This window comes from Rhineura floridana, chromosome 6 (assembly GCF_030035675.1).
Source record: "Rhineura floridana isolate rRhiFlo1 chromosome 6, rRhiFlo1.hap2, whole genome shotgun sequence".
Taxonomy (NCBI): domain Eukaryota; kingdom Metazoa; phylum Chordata; class Lepidosauria; order Squamata; family Rhineuridae; genus Rhineura; species Rhineura floridana.
In genome coordinates this window covers 76781621-76806550 of record NC_084485.1, presented here as the reverse complement: position 1 = coordinate 76806550, position 24930 = coordinate 76781621, and the positions used below count along the sequence as shown (strand labels likewise).

Here is a 24930-nt window from a genome sequence, read left to right as displayed (position 1 = left end):
TCATTCAGCCCATATCTCCCTCCTGCTCCTCATTTAATCCAGATTTACTCTTTCTGGGGGAAATGTGATAAATTACAAAAACCTGTGGCCCACAACCCATTTGTGATATTTGAATGACCCATCTACAGTATTAAGCCCCTGTCATTCAAATGTTCCATAAAATGTGAACTAATAACAAGTGACATTTCCAGTGCAAAAACACCTAGCATGGAAACTCCCAGGGAGATGTAACCATAAGCATTTTGTGGGGGGGGGGGAAGTGGAATAAAGTGGGCTCTCAGACAATAATTCCATGATAATATTTTCAAAGATATTATTTTGTTACAAGAGATCAGCTCTCTATGGAACCACAAAACAGGCTGTGAAAACTGCAAATATCTTGCATGCACACATCACAGTACAAAACCAGGCATCTGGTATAGATGAGGTAGCCCAAACCATCTGATCTTTCCTCCTCCTTCACTACTTAAAATCTATTACTTATGGTCAAGGGGAAACAGCTAGGATCCCTGTGCTGTATTTCTCACTTACCTGTATTTCAACAGCATTCTTGTTGGGCCGGTATCCATAATACTCTTCCTGGCGCTTCATGAATTTTCTGAAATGCTCCTGAATGAGGAAGGTAGCGTAGAACTTGCCTACAGTCACCTCATCATCTAGAGAAGTACACATAGTCAAGACATTATATTTGCTCAGCAACAGAACCCAGTCAACTTGCATGTACCAGGATGCTTGGGAATATGCAAACAAGATTTGTGTTAGGTAGGATATACAAGTTGTAGAAAGGAAGATGGAGATCAGAAAAGATATCTTGATTGCTAAATTAAGGACTTGCCTCCAATTGGTGGAATGACTTGATCCAGGAGTTTCATGCTGGTTCTCTTCCAGATTTTTTTGATAATCATCCTTAACTCTTCATTGGCTTGCTCGAAGTTACCTGTAAAAGCACAAACCGCTTTTAGGAAACTTGCCTTTTAGTGAATCACATCACTGGCTTGTCTTATCCAGTGTTATCAACTACTCTGACTGGAAGCAGATCTACATAGTCTTGAGCAGGGATTTTTCCCAGTCTGCTACCTGAGAGCCTTTTCAATCGAAGAAACCAATTGATCAAACCTGGTGCTGTTCTTCGTACAAAGTGGCCATGCCAGCACTGAGCAACACTTAACACAGCCACAATGGTTTATCCTATCCTTCTCCGCCATCAGACAGCAAGTACCCATGCCTAATTAATCAATGCTGTTTCAATTAATTCATATCTTACAATAAAATCCCATCATTTAAAAAAAATTCTCATACCATAGTACTTTGGGTAAGATCCTTTTAGATGAAATATTGGCTTTGTCGTCTGGATATGTTAGCTGTTCTTTGAAATTTTGCTGTTTTTAATTGGCTCTGATTTTTTTTACTGCATTTAGTTGTTTTGACTGTTTTTAAGTATTGTATATTTTTAGCTGCTTTGAGGTGTCTCCAAGATAAGGCTAGTTACAATAAAAACAACAGCTATTGCTCTTAATATTATTGTACTGACCCTGACAAGCACTTTCACTTTTATCAACCCTCAGGTGGATGAAATTCTTAACATTTGCCTTTTATACAGCTTAGACTCTTTAAAACACCAACTCCAGAAGCAGTGTGTTGGCATGATTCCACCACGCTGAAGGCACTTATGCTAATTTACAACATATGAGGACCTGACTCTTGGAGGTCTTGTGATTAAATGCTCAAAAAAGGCATTAGTTACTATTGATTTATAGCATCTTCTGTTGGGCCTGTGTAATTGTGCAGTAATGGATTTGAAGGTCAGCAGAGCTTCTGCTGACATATAAGGTGACTGATGTTCTTTAGAACCCATGAGATGAATAATGGCAACTATGAGAGCGCACAGTGGAGTTATTTGGAAATGAATATAGCCATTGGTAGGTTTCATTTCTTACCTTCTGTCTTGATCTTGAGAGCAGTTCTCACCAGAGCAAAAAGCGTAGCATTGAAAGTGACTGTACCATCACTGTTCAGGGGCATGTTCATGCCCACCAGGCGCTGCAAAACAAACACAATGGCAAAGACAACACATCATTCATATGTATAAACACACACACACACACACACACGGAACACATCCAGGGACCCCACACCCTTGATCACCATTATTCATTTTCTTACATTTACGTTCCACCTTTCTTCTGGCATTGAACCTAAGGCAGTGTACCTGTGGTTCCCAGGTAGCAAACCATCCAGGCACAGGGCAGACCCAGACCTGCTTAGATTCAGCAAGGTGGTGGCCTTGTGCCTTCAGACCATACCCTGGAACTTAGTGTCTTGCCCTGTGCTTGACAGATAGCATTAAACATCAGCCATTCATTGCTACAGCTTTTCAAGAAATAATATAATCCATTGCAACAAGGACTGTGGGACCATTTTGTATAGGGGTGGTGACTAGGACAAGAACTCAGACCTAGTTAGGATTGATAAGGGAACATTTACTCAAGACTCCTACCTTACAAGCCACACGATGTGGACAAAACTTTCCAAAGCCTAGGGGAGGCTGGATTCGTCTCAACAGAGTCACCACATCTAGATGCTTGATGCGGCCCCTGTGAAAGAACAACAGACAGCCATGCATTATCTATCTGTTACAGAAATGGAACTTCAGTTTCTAAATCTAGGAGCTAGAGAGACCATAGTTCAATGGTTTATTTGGCCCATTCTCTAATCTCAGTGGATGTGCACACAACAACTGCTTACACTGTTGACATTGAGGTGGAACATACAACCAGAAGTATATGTTACAAAGCATTCCTGAAAGAAGCAGGTACTCTCACCCCCTTAGAACACACCTGAAGTAGGAAGCTAGCTATGCAGAATGTGAGAGGCTCAACTCCCTCCAACTCTATGGATAGGTGAGGACCCATATGGGCTGAAATCCTTTCCACATATGAAACAATGTAGGCAGATGAGCTAGACTCTGTCTCATGTGCTACACTGTGACAAAATGCATATTTGCCACCACATGTAGAGGCAATGCAATAGGGAGCCATGAGCAATTCCCTTGTGTGTGCACACCTGCATGATAAACATGTGCAAACACAGATATCGGTTTATGTGTTACGTTGTGTTGTTATGCGAGCACAATCTGTAAAGTGTCTCTTTGCTCCTGGAATATGCATTATCAGCCTTCTCAAGAGACAGGTGCATTTTTAGAATGATACTGAGCACATTTTATTTATTTAAAACACTTGCACCCCACTCTTTATTGCAAAGAGCAATTCCAGATTTCCCAATGGGTGCTAGTCATGTGTTCAGATAAACAAATTATTCTGACTCTTTGGGAAGTTCCTTCCCACATCTGATCTAGGTTGCTCTGTCTCAAGAAGTGTTAGCCATTCTAAATTTATCCTGTTATAGGTTGGGAACAAAATACTATACATGCCATAGCTGGGCTTGGGGATCTCCATTCCGTTTTAATGGCCAACAATGACCACAGCAAGAACCGGAAAATTAGCCCTCTGATATTTTAAACATTCTTTCTAATAAATCTATGGGAATTTCAAGGAAGTATCATAAATCATAAATATTGTCTAAAATATCTGTAGAATGAAGAGACAGAGAGAGCTCATAGTGACATTTCCCATTTTATTGTCACACATCTGACTTTATACTCAAATGTCTTCCAAACATTAATTTCACATAACATTTCTAGGAAGTAACACTGAGCTCTCTTTCCACTGCCGGCAGAGACTAAGAGCCAAATTAGACAAGACATTTGTTGGGTAGTTTGTTTTAGCCTCGCTTAAAAAAAAATGGCTGGCATAGGGAGCCAATGGGAGATTTCCTCCTATTGTGAATTATAGAAATGGGGTGTGATTCTGATCAGGACTATGGCAGAGGCAAAGGCTTAAAGCCTCTCTCCCCATGCCATGGTTCCAATCTAGCTCCGCACCCTGAACTGGCTAATTATATTTTAAACAACAGGGCAAACTACATGATAAACTTCATGTCTAGCTGGCTCTCAGATCCAGTAATTATAAACTTCATAATGGATAAGTTCTCACTTGGCTTCAGGATCATATTCAGCCCAGATTCGTTTGAACTCGTCCAGGTGATGAGGACCCAATATGGACCAATCCCGTGTGAGGTAATCAAAGTTGTCCATGATGACCGCAACAAAGAGGTTGATAATCTAAGGAGATATGCATTGGCACAGCTTAGGTGAAAAATAGGACAGGGCAGTGGTGCTGAGTAGTCCACTGGAATGAAGTTGGCTGAAGTCCTGTATAACAAACCCACATAAAACTGTAGAAAACATAATCAAGGGGAAATTTGTCTAGCACTAGAGTTCTGGCAGGAACTCTTCTCTGTGTTTTAAAAAGCAGCTGGCAGGTCTTCTTAGACAACAAGCCAAGCTATTCAGCCACTCTACTGTCCATATATTAATTTAAATTGTTTTTAAAGTGCAGACAACAGCCAAAGTGGGGAGGCAAAGCATGTCATGATGGATATAATGCAATGTTGGTTAGTTCAAGTCTCAGTGGTCAGTTCCTATGGCCTTTATGTACATACCCAGCTAGGTTCATATGTGCTAGTAGAAAAGTGGTCATTACACAAGCATGCTGTCAGAGGTACAATAAATGATTTAGCACACCACTGTGCTGGACCGTTTGCTGTGACATACTGAATTGCTGTTTGTGAATGTGACAAATCATTTGTCTGATTCACTTGCCACAGTGATCACACTTGAATACAGCTCTCAGCCATGGATATAAAAGAACTGGCCTGCCACTGCCGTAGGCCTAAGAGGCTAAATTGATGAAAGAATGAAACAGAGTATTCCACGGCGGCATTACTTTATAGCTGTGTGCTGTGTCAAATGTATTATTGTTGTTGTTATTGTTATAGTTTATTTATATACCACTTTTTGGCCAAAAGGCCCCCAAAGTGGTGAGCAAAATATTATAAAACATATTACAAAAAAAATTACATAAGAAATAACCAGTAAAAAATATACAGTAAAAAACACAATGCAACAAAAACAATGCAATACAACAAGAACAATGCAACAAGAACAGAGGACAGAACAAGAACAGATGTTAATATGAACTGTCATCATCTGAGAAAAAGAAGACAAAATCTATAATGAAAATCCAGTCATTTAGGAAGAGTAATCTCTGTTTCTTCAAGTGTCAGTAGTTGATTTGTTGTAAGCTGTCCAGGGAATGTTTCTTGATGGGCAGCTACAATATATACATTTAATAAATAATAAACACATTTAATAAAAACATTAATAATGAATACTAGTCTAATTTAGTTTTAATCTTATTAAATAACAACAGCTGATATCTGATCGTTGTGGATGGTGATACCATGCCCCAGGAGGGACTTAATACTGGGAACGATCTATCGTCCCCCTGATCAAAATGCTCAGGGAGACCTTGAGATGAGATATGAAATTGAGGAAGCATCCAAACTAGGAAATGTGGTAGTAATGGGTGACTTCAACTACCCGGACATAGACTGGCCGCATATGTGTTCCAGTCATGACAAAGAAGCAAAGTTTCTAGATATTCTAAATGACTATTCCCTAGACCAGTTGGTCATGGAACCGACCAGAGGGACGGCAACCCTGGACTTAATCCTCAGTGGGGACCGGGACCTGGTGCGAGATGTAAGTGTTGTTGAACCGATTGGGAGCAGTGACCACAGTGCTATTAAATTAAACATACATGTAAATGGCCAATTGTCAAGAAAATCCAACACGGTCACATTTGACTCCAAAAGAGGAAACTTCACAAAAATGAGGGGATTGGTAAAAAGAAAGCTGAAAAACAAAGTCCAGAGGGTCACATCACTCGAAAAAGCTTGGAAGTTGTTTAAAAACACTATATTAGAAGCTCAACTGGAGTGCATACCGCAGATCAGAAAAGGTACCGCCAGGGCCAAGAAGATGCCAGCATGGTTAACGAGCAAAGTCAAGGAAGCTCTTAGAGGCAAAAAGTCTTCCTTCAGAAAATGGAAGTCTTGTCCGAATGAAGAAAATAAAAAAGAACACAAACTCTGGCAAAAGAAATGCAAGAAGACAATAAGGGATGCTAAAAAAGAATTTGAGGAGCACATTGCTAAGAACATAAAAACCAACAACAAAAAATTCTATAAATACATTCAAAGCAGGAGACCAGCTAGGGAGGCGATTGGACCCTTGGATGATAAGGGAGTCAAAGGTGTACTAAAGAACGATAAGGAGATTGCAGAGAAGCTAAATGAATTCTTTGCATCTGTCTTCACAGTGGAAGATATAGGGCAGATCCCTGAACCTGAACTAACATTTGCAGGAAGGGATTCTGAGGAACTGAGACAAATAGTGGTAACGAGAGAGGAAGTTCTAGGCTTAATGGACAATATAAAAACTGACAAATCACCGGGCCCGGATGGCATCCACCCGAGAGTTCTCAAAGAACTCAAAGGTGAAATTGCTGATCTGCTAACTAAAATATGTAACTTGTCCCTCGGGTCCTCCTCCGTGCCTGAGGACTGGAAAGTGGCAAATGTAACGCCAATCTTCAAAAAGGGATCCAGAGGGGATCCCGGAAATTACAGGCCAGTTAGCTTAACTTCTGTCCCTGGAAAACTGGTAGAAAGTATTATTAAAGCTAGATTAACTAAGCACATAGAAGAACAAGCCTTGCTGAAGCAGAGCCAGCATGGCTTCTGCAAGGGAAAGTCCTGTCTCAGTAACCTATTAGAATTCTTTGAGAGTGTCAACAAGCATATAGATAGAGGTGATCCAGTGGACATAGTGTACTTAGACTTTCAAAAAGCGTTTGACAAGGTACCTCACCAAAGACTTCTGAGGAAGCTTAGCAGTCATGGAATAAGAGGAGAGGTCCTCTTGTGGATAAGGAATTGGTTAAGAAGCAGAAAGCAGAGAGTAGGAATAAACGGACAGTTCTCCCAATGGAGGGCTGTAGAAAGTGGAGTCCCTCAAGGATCGGTATTGGGACCTGTACTTTTCAACTTGTTCATTAATGACCTAGAATTAGGAGTGAGCAGTGAAGTGGCCAAGTTTGCTGACGACACTAAATTGTTCAGGGTTGTTAAAACAAAAAGAGATTGTGAAGAGCTCCAAAAAGATCTCTCCAAACTGAGTGAATGGGCGGGAAAATGGCAAATGCAATTCAATATAAACAAGTGTAAAATTATGCATATTGGAGCAAAAAATCTGAATTTCACATATACGCTCATGGGGTCTGAACTGGCGATGACCGACCAGGAGAGAGACCTCGGGGTTGTAGTGGACAGCACGATGAAAATGTCGACCCAGTGTGCGGCAGCTGTGAAAGAGGCAAATTCCATGCTAGCAATAATTAGGAAAGGTATTGAAAATAAAACAGCCAATATCATAATGCCGTTGTATAAATCTATGGTGTGGCCGCATTTGGAATACTGTGTACAGTTCTGGTCACCTCATCTCAAAAAGGATATTATAGAGTTGGAAAAGGTTCAGAAGAGGGCAACCAGAATGATCAAGGGGATGGAGCGACTCCCTTACGAGGAAAGGTTGCAGCATTTGGGGCTTTTTAGTTTAGAGAAAAGGCGGGTCAGAGGAGACATGATAGAAGTGTATAAAATTATGCATGGCATTGAGAAAGTGGATAGAGAAAAGTTCTTCTCCCTCTCTCATAATACTAGAACTCGTGGACATTCAAAGAAGCTGAATGTTGGAAGATTCAGGACAGACAAAAGGAAGTACTTCTTTACTCAGCGCATAGTTAAACTATGGAATTTGCTCCCACAAGATGCAGTAATGGCCACCAGCTTGGACGGCTTGAAAAGAAGATTAGACAAATTCATGGAGGACAGGGCTATCAATGGCTACTAGCCGTGATGGCTGTGCTCTGCCACCCTAGTCAGAGGCAGCATGCTTCTGAAAACCAGTTGCCGGAAGCCTCAGGAGGGGAGAGTGTTCTTGCACTCGGGTCCTGCTTGCGGGCTTCCCCCAGGCACCTGGTTGGCCACTGTGAGAACAGGATGCTGGACTAGATGGGCCACTGGCCTGATCCAGCAGGCTCTTCTTATGTTCTTATGATATGGAGTTAAATAGAACAGGTTAACTCCTTCACACTAGCAAGTCAGGTGGAAAGGCTTTGCTAACCACCTTAAAGACTAATTGTCTAGTTAATTGCATTTCAGTCACAGGCAAATCTCCCCATTTCCCTCTCTCTATTTCTCTCTCTCCAGAATAGCCTTTGATTGCTCTTCAACAATAAAGTCAGATACTAATCCTGATACCCATTGTCTGACTATCCCTGCCTCATGTGTCTGGTAGAATTTGCAGTCTGCTCTGTGGAGAAGTTTGCATTTGGATGGATCTGAGGATCACAGTAAGTGAAGTGCCTAAGACTCTGGCGATCAGAACCTCTGAAGTCTTCTTAACAGCCTTCCATCAGTAAGCCTGAAACAAACTATGTGCAGGGGCAAGAATAGGGCTGAAGAAACGCAACAGGGTTTTTCTTACGGCGGGGAGGCAGGGTGTTAAAACAAGAGCTGAAAGAGGTTTGAAAGAACCATTGCCTTCTGTAGCATACACACAGATATCTTTTGACCCACAGTTCTGCAAAACCTGTTTGACCAAAGATAGAAGTGGGATGAGAGTACACATGCAGCAATTCCTTCTATCAAATCACCTTTAACAATGTTCTGAAAAAAACAGACTTCCGGGAAGGGTGACTTCGCTTGTGCCTGCTTTTGGGACGGGCTCCCGCCTCAAAAGAAGCTTATTCAGATATAAATCAGTCAGAACATTTTTTTTTTGACTGATGAAATTTCTCCCGGGCAGGGAGAAACGTAGAGATCAACCTCAAAAGCCTGTTTTTGTTGGGAGGACTGGATTTCATTAATTTATGAGATAAGGTCCAGCCAACAATGCCAGACGGACTTCCTAACAAGCTCTATCTGTTTAAGCGATACGTTTATCTTTTCTTTAAAGAGAGAACGGACTAACAGGCAAGCACCCTTCTTTCTATTATTTTTTTTACTTGGTTTAAATTGTTGCAGCAAAAGGAGATTTGTCAGATTGATCGGCTTTGGACAATTTCTGGGTGAGATATAGCTCTTCTCTGTTATTCACGAAATTAACAGCTTATCTCTGTTTCTGTCGCAAAAAGCTGTCCTGGAAGTGCATTCTAAAGATAATAAACAGAAGAGGGATTTCTATTCCTGATTTCTATTCCGAGGAATATTATATTGTCTGGGACTATTCTCTTTTTGGTCTATTTTATTTTGACGAATCTGCTTCTTCACGACGCCACTAACTGTTTTGATGCTGGGAACTAAATTTGTTTTGCATTCTTGAACATAGAGAGATAAGGCAGGTTGCTCTGTTTATACTGTGATGTCATCAAGCCTGGAATATTAACCCAATTGTTGCTGAAATAAGAAGTGGTTCTTCTTTATTTTTGTTTTGCTTTGTTTTCGTGGTTTTAAAAATGGCAATCAAGAAAGTGGCTGAGAATCTGGAAGTAACTATGTTTCAGAAAATAATGGATGAGATTGAGATAACGAAACAAACCCTGCGACAGGGTAGTAAGGAGCTGAAAATTGAACTGAGCAAAATGACGCAGGAGCTTAAAGAAATAGGGGATCCTGTGAGAGAGGAGAATGAGATCAGAGATGAGAAAAGAAAAAATAAAGGGAAGATACAAGCCCTGGAGATTGGAACAAATGTGGAATTGGAAAAAGATCTGGAGTTTATGGATTTTAGAAATAAAATCTACTGTTTGGAATTTAACGTTATCTCTGAAGAAATTAATGAAGATATTAGAGATAAAGTTATCAATGGCTTGGATAATCTTCTGGACTGGAATGATGTGATGGAGCTTGATATAGAGAAAATCTATGGAATTAACTGCAGCCATGTGACAATGGAAAAACTCTTAAGAGATGAGCCAGTGCATTTTGTAAAAAAGAAGAACACAGATATGACTTTACAACAGTATTTCAGCAACTTATTCAGAATGGATGGCAAGAAAATATTTGGGATAGAGGAAATTCCCATCAGACTCTTATTATATGACTATGGCTACAACAGCAAGATTATTATGGAATACTGATAATGGAAGATTGGACACTGAAATTACTGGACTTAACAGGACTATTGAAGATGGAAGATGGAACTAATAGGGATAATGGAATAATGGCTATTGAAATTATTGGACCTAACAGATTCTGATGAGATGGATTAATCGAAATGTTTATTTGGACTATGGTTATGACAATAAGATTATTATAATTATTAACGAGATGGATTAATTGACATGTTTATTTGGAGAAAAATTGATAGATATATTTCTTAAAGAATTGAAACCTCTGTTTGACTTTTTGTGGAAAGAATAAAGTAATGTTTATGAGATTTGATGATTAATTAAGATAACTACTGGAGGAAAGTGATTTTATAATATGATTTAAGAGACAGGATTGTTATATATTGTAGATCTATAACTGATTTCATATGTGACAAATGGGAAGTCAACATTTTATTTTTTTTTGTTTAATCATTTTTGTTTTGTTTTGTTTTTTGTCTTTGAATGTTTTATGATTTTGTTTTCTATGTTTTATGAAAATTTGAATAAAAATTATTGTAAAAAAAAAAACAATGTTCTGAAAAAAACAGCAGGATCCTCTGTTTCTAACCTCGTTTCATTGTTAAGGCTTGGTTTGGAATTGTCTTTAAAACTGCTGCACTCTGGAGTTCCAAGGAGCAGCAGATTTACCAAGCCCTGTTGCATATGGAATAGAAATGAAGCCTTAGAACAAGAATAATGTGCATGTTATTCTTGTGCTGTAGTGTAATCCTTAAAAGTGTGAGCTGCATGGCAGGATCCTCAGTTCAAGTCTCATATCAGCCTTGAATTCATTAGGTGGTCTTGGAAAAAACACTATTTAGTCTGCCTCAGTTCTTCACTTGCAATATGGGGATGAACTCAGGTACTGAGTTATGTACACCACATCCACACCATACTTGTAAAGTATGAGTGCTTTAAATGTATGGTGTAGATGTGACCATAGCCAAAACAGGGTTACTGAGAAACAAGAAGGAGGTGTCGGCATGCTTGGGGAATCTCCAAGGATTGCAGAAGGGGGTTGGTTGGTAGAGAAATCTCTTTAGAAACAAACAAACAAAAAATCTAAAGGGACTAAAAAAAAAGGCCCAAGCAGCCCAGTGAGGACCAAGCATGCTCAGTGATCACAGAATGACATGTGACTGGGAGGGACAGAGAATAGAATAAAGTTTCCTTTATAAAATCATGTCTGGCTGAGTGGACCACTGAACAGGAACTGAACAGGAACACTACACGCTAAAACAGGGCTAGGAACAGTATTTATTTTCATGTGTCTGGGGGAGGTTGAGGGTCTTACTTTAACAGCAGAAAGACAGCATGCGAGAGGGACTTTGACTCTCTCTCTCTCTCTCTCTCTCTCTCTCTCACACACACACACACACACACACACACACACGTCCTCCCCTCAGTCTGTTGCTCCAGGTACATTTCTTTGATCTCTGATATTGGAGTCAGGAAGGTGGAGAGGTGCCAGAGCAGTCAAAGTAGGGTGAAAGGTGTGGGAGAGGGAGGATTCTGCAGCCTTCTCCTGTGCACCCATTTTCTTGTGAATGAACAACTGAGTGGGTGCCTTGTCATGCCTAGTTTGATGATGATGCTTGTTACTGCACCACATTTCTCCATAGGCTGGAAGTATGTGTTAACTGATTAGGAAATAAGCACAAGATTAGAGAGAGGAAAAGAGCATACCAGGAATGCACATAGCATGTAGAAGCTCATGAAGTAGAAATAAGCAAAGCTTGTGCCACAAGTATATTCTTCACCAGCAGCATAGTCAGACTCGGGGTCACACAGCTTCCCATAGCTGGCAGCCAATAAGATCTCCTGCCAGGCCTCACCAGTTGCACATCTAAAGAAAGAGGGAAAGTGAAGCAGGGGTTCCTTTTGAGAATTCATCAACTAGATTAGAGGGCATATCATGCTTTTGAAAGGGGATAAAGAGACCAGCATTCTTTGAGTCTAATCCTGGATATTGCAAAATCACAACCATTTCCCCATCTCCTTTTTTGGAACATTTTTTTCTGAGTTGACAGAATTAAAAGAAAAGTCCACAAATTACAGATGAAGGTCTATTCAGGTATGTAGCAGGATGAGAGAAACCTTAAGGGCCACCAGGCACTGTACCTGCTCTGTAGCCCTAGTAACTCATCTCCAGGTAGGTGGTATGTTGGCAAATTGCTTTAAATAAAACTATAATTCAGTCATGCTCTGCCAGTAGTGAGTCTGGCTTGTTCATCTGTTTAATATTGAACAAGAAGGTTGGGAATTCACGTCGTCATGAATGGACTCTATATGTACACTTGTAAACTTCTCTGGCAGTAGTAACACTAGGTGTGGTACATCTGTCATGGGCCCAGAGCAAACAGGGGGCTCAAAACTTGAAAAGCAGAAATACACTCACTGTTCTGTTGGCATTTTTTATTTTTAATTCAGCTTCAAAGAGTTTTCGCAACTGATCAGCAAATCAGCCCATTCCCTCTGCAGGTTTGGCTAATGGAAATGCTTTGATCTGGTGACTAGCATGTTTACCATCTCAGGCTGATTAAAAAAAAAAAAAAGCACTCAAGCTGCTCCCACCAGACTTCTCAATAAAAAGGAACAGAGTTTGACTAGCATCATGTGCCCCTATTTCCAGAAGAGAGAGATGGAGATGCACAGGAACCGGCAGAACAGTGAGTGTGTTTCTACCCTGAGTTTTCCTTTTAAAAAGTCTCTAGCCCCTTTAGAATGAAACTTATGAATGTGCATGCACCATTCACAGCTATTGCTTTGTGAAAGTTGAGCCTGCTCACACCTTTGTATTTTAAACTAATGAGTCAAGTCTGAGCTGTGATTGCTAGAGAAATGTAGAGTCATACAAGTTCAAGGGAAGACTCAAAATGACCCAGGAAGTCTCTTTTCCAGTCAGTGGAAAAGGAGTTTCCTAGTTCATTTTGAAGCCATTTTTGAGTTTTCTGTGGTGTATGTATCAATCTATATATTTCTCTCTAGATTTGAACAAATATTGGTTTCAGTTTGAAGAAATGTTCTGCTTTATTGTGAAGTTGTTGTTGTTGTTTGTCTTCCCTGGTGAAGTTATTGTTACCCAGAAAAAAATAACTGAGAAGATTTTAGTGGTTGCACTAATTAGGCAGGAGCAACTCTCCTGGCGGGGCAGAGCTGCAACAATAGCTTCCCAGTGGGAACAACACTGCCGCATACAGGGAGGGAGAAGGGCAAGGTGGTGGCAAGGGTGAGGCTGTGTAGATGCACCAATGGGAACACAGGATTGTCCCCAACTATGCCACTGCCTCCCCTCTCCCCCTTCCAGCATATGGCAGCAACACTGGCCTGTGGCTATTTTTAATGGCAGGTACACATCTATTTATTTATTATTTGATTTATATCCCGCCCTTCCTCCCAGCAGGAGCCCACTTGTGCTAACCTTGGAATCAAGCCTCTATTATGTTTGCTGGGGATTTACTCAGGGCCTTTTCGGATGCTAAAGGCCCTTCACTCAAGCATGCCCTGAAAGGAAGAAGTGGCCATCCACATATGAAGAAGTACAGTGGAAGGGCCAGAGCCATCACAACTCAGGGGAGGGTTAGGTGGCACAGACCTGAATAGCAGTAGCACTGCTTGTGGGAAGGTCTGGAAGTTGTTGTTCCGATTTATTTCGGTTCCATCAACCAGAGCAATTTTCCCAAACATCTGTAAATTAGAAGGTTAGTTCATCATCTGCAACAACCTGCTGCTATTGCAAACATCCATTCTTAGTGTGCTACTCTGATAAACTCGTGCTTTTTGTGCCAAAACCCTTACCTCAGGTTTGTTGCTACTGGATTGGATCCAGACTTAATCATGCTTAGAGCAGACCCACTGGGATCAATTGGGCAAGTTAATAATAACTATCTTAAGTTGCAGTGATTTCTACTTGAGCTGTTTAGTTTCTTTCTGATTCTTCTCCCCCCCCCCCGTGACGTGACTGCAGTTCAGTCACCCTGGACTCATTGAACTTATAAGAACATGACAAGACCCTATTGAATCAGGCCCAGGAAACATCTAGTCTAATGTCTGGTTTCCTACAATGGCCAACCAGATGCTTCTGGGAAGCCCACAAGCACGACACGAAGGGAACAGAACTTCTCTGTTCTGTTACTCCCACCACACCACACCCCAGCAACTGGTATTTAAAGGCATTCTACCATTAACCCTGGAGATTCGGTTTAGCTATTAATTGATGACAGATGTATTCTCCATTAATTTGACTAATTCTTATTAAAAGCCATTTACGCCAGTGGTCAGTCCCACAGAACTCATGGGACTTATTACTGAGTGAATCTGCACAAGATTGGGTTGTAAAACCCCCAAACTGAAAGTCCATAAGAACTGTATTAATTCCTTTGGCATCATTTGGAATGACTTCCCCTCAGTTCACAGGTCAATGGAGGAGGACATAGTACCTGCAAGGAATGACAATTTAATGGAACAGATTATGTACTATGTCAGGAGATATACATCTTATTTGCAAGCTTGCTGTTGACTCTTGGGATGCAGAACCACTCTGAACTCTAGCTTTTCTATATGCAGTGCAAATTGAATACTGTGCTCACTTCACAGAACACATAGTGCTCCAAGCAACTGTGTTGAGGAGAACGAGGAGCTGACAACAAGCAAGGCTTCCAAAAGGGGATGACCGTATGATCTCTGACCCTATCTACATGGATGATTTATTAGAACTGGGATCTTGACTTAGACTTCCACTGAGGGAATACAAGCATTTTCTTGCATCCTTACCTGCATCCCAATCACAGCATAGATAAAGAACAACATCACAATCAGCAAAGCCACATGGGGCAGTGCCTGTGGGACAAAGACAGAAGAACCCAAGGGTCACAAAATGGCACCACAATAATGAGCACTGAACGAGATGGAAAGTGTGGAACTGCAGTGCTTGCCTTCACCTCACCCAACCCCTGGGACCCTTCAGGCACTTACCTGGAAGGATTTGATAAAAGTCCAGAGTAAATTTCGAATGCCTTCTCCTCTGCTCAGCAGTTTTACCAGCCGTAGGACACGGAAAAGCCGGAAGAAAGTGATGGAGATTCGGCCGCTCTCATCAGGATCTATGGGAAGCTGTAGAAAGAGCACCTCCTTCAGGCAGTGAACAAGCATGAAGCAGACAGAAGGAGACACACTTTGTTGGAGAGCAGATCTGGTGTGTAGAGCAGGCTTGTCTGTACTAAGACAGCAACCATCTACAATTAAGTTGTGGATTAGGGGCCAGCCTAGGAGGCATTATTGAGACCTGGGCGGTCAGGCTGGAAAGTGTTGACCTTCCTCAGTTCTGTCCGTCTGGGTCCTCAATGCACCACCAACATAGCCTTGGGGGCTGGAGGTGGGGAGTGGTTACTGTGATTTATAAGGATTCAATCTCTCTCTCCTGGTTTCGGTCCAGCAGAACACTAGTTTGAATGTTCATATGTGGTGTTGTGGACTAGAGACCAATTGGGGATTCTGTTGGTATATCATCTGCTGCCTAGCAGTCTCCCTGCCTGAGCTGACAGGAGTGGTCTCAGCATTGGTTCTGAGGACCCTCAGATTGATTGACTACTGTAATGTATTGTACCTGGGCTTGCCTTTGAAGACTATTTGGAAACTTCAGTTACTTCAAAATACAATTGCCAGATTGTTGACTGGGACTGGTTGGTAGGAATGTACCTCACAGGTCCTGAAAGAAATTTACTGGCTTCTGGTCCATTACTGATCACTATTCAAACTGTTGATATTTTCCTTTAAATGTCTATACACAGGTTAGGTACCTGAAGGTATACCTGTTCCCATTCCAAACTGCGAGTGTCATCCAGATGTCCCCACCATCTGAGATAAGGCAGGAGTTTGTGGATTTCCCTTCCCAGAAAACAATCTTGGCACCAGATAGATCTTTTGGGTGGTATTCAACTGCATTTTTGTCCTAGCACAAGGATTAGCCCTAGTACAAGGGTTTTTTCCTCCTCTTCACTTGCACACACCCCACCATCCCCAAATCTACTCTGGAGGGTCAGGAAAAAACCCAGAACAGATGTAGGGGGCACCTGAGAGGGGGAGATTATTCCACTGAGCAAGGAGGAATTATCTGCTTAGCATTGTGTTGAATAAATCTATCATTTTTGGCATCTAGCAAAAGCATTTTTGTTCTCCCAGGCTTTGTAATAAATCTTAATGTGTTTTATTTGTTGTTATATTTTATTTCTGTATTTTTTGTAAACCACTCTGGAAGCTTTGCTGAAGGATAGCATATAAATATATTAAAGGATTAAACAAATACATAAAACTTACCTGTGGTGTTGCCTCTCCAGTGGCTCCTTGGATCGCCAGCTCCTTCGTCTGTAAATACATTCCATGGCAATAAGCACAGCAATGATTGCAACACAGGTAGAACTAGGGCCCCAGAGCCACCAGCATGCTAAACTAAAGGATAGGGTAATACTAACAGGGATCATTGCATGCTGATTCAGGTTTGGAACACAGGAAGAAGGTTCATGCCACCGCTATTATACTCATATTCCCTATAGAAAGTTGTATCTCTTGGTTCTCAGCCTAGCAATTCCTCCCTGGACTACCATCATGCTATCTGTAGAACACTTGGACTTCTGGCTTTACTGAAACTAAGGATGCATCTCTGCACCATCAAAAATCATGGGCCCATCATAGCAGGAAGGAAGTGAGAGAAAGGGTCAGTGGACACAGTTTGTACCTCTTAAATAAGGATTAGGTATTGGGTGATTTGGTGTCATCACAGGTCTTATTGACACACCTATGCTACTAATGCAAACTGGATCAAAGCTGCTGTAACTGCCATGGCCTTTCCCAAGGAACCTTAGGAACTGTGGAACTTAGTAGCTGTGTGTGGATACTGGATATAAAGACTAACTTTAGCAGAACTATAGTTAGTATGGAGGGCTCATTGGGGGGAAGCCATGGCAGTTTAAACCAGTTTAGATTTGCAGTGCAGACATGTCCCAACACTGTGCGAATATTGCTGGAGCGATCCTTGTAGCAAGTACTTCAGTGCATATTCAATGCACAGTCCCATGATGTATTTGCAGAGCACATTACCTGGGTCAGCTGTGCGACAGCACATATCTGCTGCAAAATTATCTATGGATTTATTCTTGTACAGAGTAGCAAAAGCATAATTTCAAAAGTAACAATGGCATTCAGAGTTCAGTTTTGTGCCTGGTGGTTACAAGATCTTCAGGTCTTGCTGTATCTTCTATAATGAAGCTCCACAGAATAAGTCTGCAACCTGGACCAGGAATGGAAGTGAGATGTTCTGTACCCTAGATGCATAGTGTTGCGTTTGCTGGTACTCACTGTGCATCAGAAATGAAAACTGGCAATGGCAGTGCCAGTGCTGCCCCTATCATCTGCTTTGCAGGACTGTTCTTTTGGTGCAACATAAAAATGCCACTAAAGCAGCGTTAGACATTTCACATAAAAAGCTGAAAGCTAGAAGCTGTTAGTTCTATGCAACAATGCCTTATACATATTATATTACATATAATGTAAAAAAGAATGTGATATATTCCTGCTAACCCTGTGTGCGTGTTACCCCAACCTCTTGTGACTAGGCTTCTATCTTTGTTGAACACATGAAAGGGGTGGGGGCAGATAAAACCAGCTCCCTCCCACCACCAGCATCATCTTCTCCAGAGGTTCACAACTATCTCTCCTTTGCCCTCCTCTAGGGCTGAGCAGTGTCTCTGAAGACTCACTTTTTATATCAGTCTCATGCAATCCACACTACTACAGAAGGACATGGCAATAAGGAATGGTCGAGGAAGGGAAAAAAGGGATATATGAAAGAAAAGGTTGTCCACAACAAGCTCATGCAGCTGATATTTACAATGCCATTACAGCCACCGCTTAGGCAGTACAATCCACCTCTGGAAGCAAGAATTGTCTGTCAAGAGAATAAAAGAGTCAGCGAAGGAATCCTAGAACTGCAGTGCAAAGGTAGAGAAGTGAGAGACAGAGAAAGGGAGACAAGGGATGGATAGGAGGAGGAGTCATTTTCAGAGACAGAAAAAAGGCGGTCCACAGCAACAGAGCAGGGACATAATGGAAGATGCTATGAGAGTCACGATAAGGAAGACAGGCAGAAAGGAGGAAGGGATGAAGGACTTGAGGAGGGATACATGGAAAAATGGCAATTGGATAGAATATTGACCCATGTCTACAGCACTAACTTGAAGAGAAGAGCACTGAACTGAGGACTACAACTGGCCTGAACAGAGTCTAGAGTCCCCAATTAGAAATGGACTTTAAAAAGCAGCCCAGAACAGTCAAAGTTCCACCTCACAGGAACTTGCAATAAGTCTTGGATGTAGAGGTCCACTTGAGCGTTTTTTAAAAGACCCATATGTTCCTAAATTAGATGCCTACATCTGTCTATGACACATGACCAGATACAGTGAGATGGTCAAAAGACAACCCATGAGTCAGACTTCAAATGGGGATTAGGTGCTATTAGGCACCTCTTTAAGAGATTAGGGTTTTCAGTTTGTCTTTTCCACACAGAGAGCTCCTAGTGTGACATATCATGGTCAGATCAGAAGGGTGCAGCTCTTGGAGTGCTCTCCACCATGCTGAGTTCTTCTGAAAACATCCGCCATTTATTTTATACATTGGAAAAATCCAAAGATTGAACAGAATAATGACCTGGAGAGGAGGAGGGAAGGTGTCTTTTTGTAGAATTTAACAAGATGACTCATACCAAGAAAAACATTTTACCGATAAATGCTTGCTACAACTATTTTTTAAATGCATTCAACCAAAGCTGATCAATGTCCAGATGTAGACATTTTAAAATCCTGCCCCTGTGCTAACATTTGTGTTTATACCTGCTGCAGATGGTTACATTGACTCCAGCAGCAAAGAAATGGATGTGTGTCTTTGTTGGATCAGTGTTGTTTCCCCCTTTCTTGTCTAGAAACTCTGCTTGAGCAAAGTGTTCTCTTTTACACAAAGCAACATATGATCACTATGAAAGGTCCACAAATAATGTCGGAGGTACTTTATCACCCTTGCTGTCATTTATTCTTGGAGAGGAGACCATTAAAAATAACATCTTTCACCTCATCTAATCAACTCACCTAGCAGGGAATTTTTTAAACATCAATATACAAATAAATGAAACAAATGGACTAGAAGGAAGGAGAGAGGAAGAAAAGACGGGAAACACAAAAACAGACTTAATGCCTAGGTTTGTAAACCAAAAATATAATGTTCTGGAAGAGAAAAACAGAAGCTTTAAAAGTGACTTTGCTTTCTGTAGAATCAGAACAGGATTGTGTAATCCAGTCAACACCACAGGGTGTAAAAAGGGCATTTTGTGAGAATTAAGGTCCAACCATTATCCCTCTTACATTCTTGCAGCTCCCGGCTGTTCAGGGGGAAGCAGCATTCCAGTGGGACAGATAAAGAACTCTGAGAAAAATGAAATTAGGGCAAGAACCATTCTGTCTCCAATTCTGAGCCAAACAACAAGTGCCAAGGCAAGAAAGGCAGAATACTTACCCATCCCAAGTCCTCAGACTAAATTCCTGAATATGATTGAGCTTGATTGCTTTTCACCTTAACCACTTAGCAACTAGATCTCCCATCAGAGTCTTTCAGTCAGCTAATGAGTCAAGGCTATTCAGTAAGAGTATTTAAGTGGATGGGCTAGTGTGGTTGTAAATCTAGTAGATAAAATCTTGGTTGTCCCTAAGGACACCCTCTGCCCCCAGAAACAGAACAACAAAATACTCAGCTGTGTGTTGATGGCTAAATCCTTGGAATAGCACTTTGCACTTGGGCTTGGAAGCAACTCATCAGACAGGGAAGACCTTTGTGCTGACACTTCCTAATACTTAGCACTGGCTGATAAGGCAAGCTGGATCAATAAAAAAGCATAACAGTTTTTTCCAGGGGCTGGAGTATATAAAAGAAGACTATGCTCAATATAAGGGGGCAATGGTTTTGGTCTTAGTAATATGGAGTCAGGCACAAACACTGTTGATGAATCCTATTCTAGATATGCCTCCTTTTAAAGCAGTTTCTATAGCTGTTGCTAACTGGAAATACAAGCATTAGCAGTGCATTGAACTCATGAAGCCACATGAATGCATTTTAATCCAGCAAAATCTACTCATGTGCTCTCTTTATTAAGCACACACAATGTGCTATTTCACCTATGGTATATTTTCAATATGCTCTGGTGTATATCATAGCATTCATGCACATGTATACAGAAGGCACAATTTATATATGCAAGTATTGCCATGAAGACAGTCACGCTATAAATACATGTAATAAGCAGATACTTGAAACATGGTTGCCATGGACAGCAAAGCAGAAATTATCTGCAGGTACCATGAGGCAAGCCATCACAAGCCTGATTTCATACAATATTTGCCAGCTACATATTACTTGCCAAGGACATACATTTAGAGAACACATAGAGATGGCTGAACAGGTGACGTTTCCTGGGCATGGGGTTACCTAACGGTGCTTTACTTTATTGGCAGAGATTTCCAAGGGTCACAGTATATACTGGGCTCATCTGATTTTGTGTGTGAGATGCCTACAATTCCCTAAGCTCATATACCCTTTTATCTCCTTCTGAAGGAAACTGAAGTTGAGCAATAGCTTCTGTGAATCAGATATTCTATTTGGACATGAAAGAATCCCATTGGTGGGGAAGTTGGGAGACTGCTGCTGCTGCACAGAATGAGCTGTCGTTTTCTCATCTTCTCTTTCAAGGCTGCCCTATTTAAAATATACCCAGCCCCCACCTTCCTCCAGTGCTGGATGCCTTTCACTTACATCAATCTGACTCAGGATGACATCAATGATACTGCCAATGACTATAAGGAAATCAAAGACATTCCAAGGGTCCCCAAAGTAGCCCTGGAAAAAAAGAAGAAGAAAATGGGCTCCAAAGAAGTGAGATTAGGCTAGACTACAACAAAAGATAGAACCTTTCTGGCATCTTCCCAACCTAAGGACTGATGCTGAAACTTGTTAAGATGAAAAAGTTTACATGCAGCCATTCCCCTCCCTCCTCCCCAACAGTCTCTTTGGAGTATCCCCACTTAAATGTGGCATGTGCTACTCTAAGCCAGAGGGAGGGAACCTGTGGTTCTCCAGATGCAGTTGGACTACAACTCCCCTCATTCCTGACCATTGGCCATGCTGCCCAGGCTGATGGGAGTTGTAGTCAGTCAGATCAAGGGTGTGTTTTGCCATGTGCATTGGTCCAGATGATATTAGAGGCAATCCCATGGTTGTCATGGTGGCCATGAAGTCCTGAGCCGGACCTATGAGCCCATCATCGGTGTGTATGTTGAAGTCATTCAGGACAACAGGCCAGCTCCATCAGCTCAGGGACAAAGGCAGTTGGGCAGTGGGGTGGACGGTACACCAACAGAACCCCTACTCTGTCTCTCTGACCTAACCCCAGGTGCACACACTCAAAGCTGGAGGTGTTAGGGACAGTATATCTGACAGGGGAGATGGATTCCCTGTAGACAGTTGCAACCCCACCACCCCTTCCCCTGGATCTAGGTTGCTGGAGTACCACAAAACCTGCTGGACAGAGCTGGGAAAGACCTACTCCGCTTTGGTCATTTAGCCAGGTTTTGGTGATACAGGCAAGGTTGGCATGTTCACCCAGGATTAGATTCTGAAGGATATTAGTTTTATTAGTCACCAACCTTGTGTTCATCAGCAAGATAGTAAGATCCAAGGGATTCCCAGCATAGCTAGCAGCATCCCAGGGGTTGGAAGGGGGACCAGAAGGGATGCAAGCACAAAGATGTCTTGCATCCCTTCCGCTGTACCTGCCAGTTCTGCCTCCCACTGCTCTGGGGGATTGGGCAATCCCCTGCCCAATATTGCCTCAGTGACAGGCCCCTGACTGCTCCCCCCCAGATATCCCCCCAACACATGTTAAAAGGAGCCCATACTGAAAAATTAAATTACATTAAAAACATTAAAAAATAAAATCTCCCTCATATAGTTCTCTTTCACAATCCTATTCCCTCTTCCCCTCTCTCCCCTACCCCCCCCGCAATTTATATAGCTCCACTTGCTCCCTTGGTAGACTTCTCAATAGGGCTTCAGCATCAGTTCTTTGTCGGGAGAGGATTCCCCGATGATTCCTCAACTGCCCTTGCAGAGGTGATCAAATTAGTCCAGAGTACTGGGCGATTCCTTAGCGACTCCAAGTGCATTGAGCAACACACGCCAAGGCACTTGCCTTGGCTGGAGATGGCTCTTATGAAGCGGAGCTCTGTTCCCTTCCCTCTGGCAGTTGTCCTCTCCCTCGTTAGCCCCCACTGGCTTCAGCTGACACCCAAGGCTGTCTGCAGGAAGGTTCTTGCACGGAGTTAGTTCTTGCTGACACCCGAAGAAGCTTGCAGGTGGGATTTTGCAGGAGGCAACAGCAGCAAGGTGTAATTTCTGCTGGGTCCTCTCTTTCACCATATGGCGGGCCACCCCTGTTTTCAGCAAAATGGCAGACCTGCTTCCTGCAAGGAGCCTTATACATTCACATCCAACACTTACCTTCACCTTGAAGGCTATAAGTTTAAGAATCATCTCCACAGTAAAGAGGATGGTGAAGACCACATTGAGGATATCTGAGACTTGGTTCATTGTCTCTGATTGATTATAATGCTGTAAAGATAGTTGAAAGCAGAGCATTAGTTTTGGTTAAAAATAAAGCTCTTGATCTAGATCTAAAGGGAATCTACATTATGTCAAAGGAAGAAATGGCTGTATTAGAGATTGCTAGGTAAGGAGTAAAAGACAGAGATATGCACACAGAACACAAGCTCAGACAATGAGTGCGCGAGTTAATGCAAAGTGGCTCACTGGCAAATTACCTCCACGGGCAATGCATCTCATTGCTTACTTGCATTTCTAAACATAAGTTCAATAGAGACCCACTATTTTGCAACTTTTCTTCTCCAGGTAGACATGCCTCAGGATCCCACTATCACCACCACCACTACTGCCATTCCCCAGCTGGGCAGGAATTCTTCTCCTTACCTGCATGCCCAAGCAGATGGTGTTCAGTGTGATCAGGAAGAACATGAGGTACTCAAAGTAGGAGGAGGTCACCACATACCATATCTGGTACTGGTAGGGGTTCTTGGGAATGTAGCATCTCAGAGGGCGTGCTTTCAGTGCATATTGGACACACTGGCGCTGGAACAAGAGGAAATACAAGGTGTGAATAGGGCTGAGAAGGTTAGGCAGTACCATTCACACTCTGGCTATGTCATGTGTAACAATAATTCTCAGGGTGTACTGTCACACCACAGATGTTAATTATCTCAGCATTATCAAGTTGATTGTTTTATCACCTATCACAATTGTTGTAAATGGTCACTGTGCTTATTATACAGCCACAAGAGTGGCTGACAGAGCTCCAATGACCAGAATGGTTTAACAGTCAGCCCCTCTTCTGGGGATGGTAGCTCTGTGAGGTGTATAGGCCTCTCCTAGCAACTCTCAGCACCCTTCACAAATTACACTTCCCAGGATTCTTTGGGGGAAGACATGACTGTCTAAAGTGAAATAAAGGTCTGGTAGATGTGGCCAGGGACAGCTTTGGTTTACATTTGGGTGGGAGACTACATGTGTCTGCTGTAGAATAAAAACATGGGGGAAACCCTGAAAAACAATGATACTGTTCACAATGCTTTCCTTTTGGAAAGGAAAGGGGTTTTCCTTTGACCCTCTGCCCAGTGCCCACCCACCCAATCTCCTCCCCTTGCTCTCCCTCTCCCCTTCCCCCTCCTTCCTGCCCCTCCCTCATGTTTTACCTATCCTAACCATGATTGTACAGAAGTAAATCCCACTGAACTTAAAAAGCATGCAAATGATCAAATCTGCCCTCCTGTCCTCCTCCCTCCTATCCTCTCCCTTTTGCACCTTCCCTCCCCCTTTCTTTGCCCCCTCCCTTTCCAATCACCTCCCACTCCTTCCCCCCTCTCCTGTCCCCTCCCCTCCCCCTCCTCCTCTTCCATGTTCAGTTTTACCTATTCTAAGCATGATTGCATGGGAGTAAATCCCATTGAACTCAATAAGCATGCAAAGGATCAGACCTGCCTTTCCCCTCCCCCTCCCCTCTCTCCTCTCCTTCAGCCTCTCTCCTTCCCCTCCCCTCTTCCTCCTCCCCTGCCCACTTCAGCCTCTCTCCTTCCCCTCCCCTCTTCCTCCTCCCCTGCTCACTTCAGCCCTCCCTCCCTCCTCCTCCTCCTCCCCCATGGTCAGTTTCATCTATCCTAAGCATGATTGCACAGGAGTAAATCCCACTGAACTCAATCATGCAAATAATCAAACCTCCCCTCCCCCATGCTCCCATGTTACCAAATTCTTCCAAGCTACACAGGAAGTGGATTGGACTGTGAAAGACCAACCCAAATTGTGTTTGCATTTTGACAAATTTGTAGGGCAGTACAATATCTCAGAGAGGGGTCAGGTCTCCTGCTCCCCTGGTGCATTCACTATAGTTGCTCAATTTCCCTGCTTTTTAAAGTTTAATAGAAATATCTGTTGCTATAAGTACATTCCTAAACCACAAGGTTTTTTTTTTTTTGCCTATTAGTGAATTTTGCATACATTCTAGCTCTGTCACCATTACTTTTTGCATTTCATTTCCTTCTGACCTCACTGTTTCCACCTGCTAACTGAAGACTGAATTTCATGGAGTGGACTCTAGTCCATGAAAGCGTATGCAATAATAAACTGTTGCTCTTTAAAGTGCCACAAGCTACACTTT

General features: G+C 42.2%; 1 protein-coding gene across 2 annotated transcripts in view; it reads right to left on the bottom strand.

The window, feature by feature from the left end:
- Window positions 1–24930, bottom strand: part of CACNA1S (calcium voltage-gated channel subunit alpha1 S) — a 100839-nt gene that overhangs the window by 17403 nt on the left and 58506 nt on the right. Inside the window, exons 26-39 of one of the 2 annotated variants that reach the window (XM_061632497.1) lie at window positions 23193–23351; window positions 22707–22817; window positions 20964–21047; window positions 18001–18057; window positions 16431–16478; window positions 15090–15227; window positions 14889–14954; window positions 13711–13802; window positions 11802–11961; window positions 4053–4180; window positions 2498–2594; window positions 1938–2040; window positions 836–937; window positions 532–656 (exon numbers count right to left, since the gene is read on the bottom strand). In XM_061632497.1, coding sequence (XP_061488481.1) covers window positions 532–656; window positions 836–937; window positions 1938–2040; window positions 2498–2594; window positions 4053–4180; window positions 11802–11961; window positions 13711–13802; window positions 14889–14954; window positions 15090–15227; window positions 16431–16478; window positions 18001–18057; window positions 20964–21047; window positions 22707–22817; window positions 23193–23351 — 1470 coding nt within the window. The remainder of the gene's footprint in view (window positions 1–531; window positions 657–835; window positions 938–1937; window positions 2041–2497; window positions 2595–4052; window positions 4181–11801; window positions 11962–13710; window positions 13803–14888; window positions 14955–15089; window positions 15228–16430; window positions 16479–18000; window positions 18058–20963; window positions 21048–22706; window positions 22818–23192; window positions 23352–24930) is intronic. The other variant, XM_061632499.1, reaches the window with a different exon arrangement.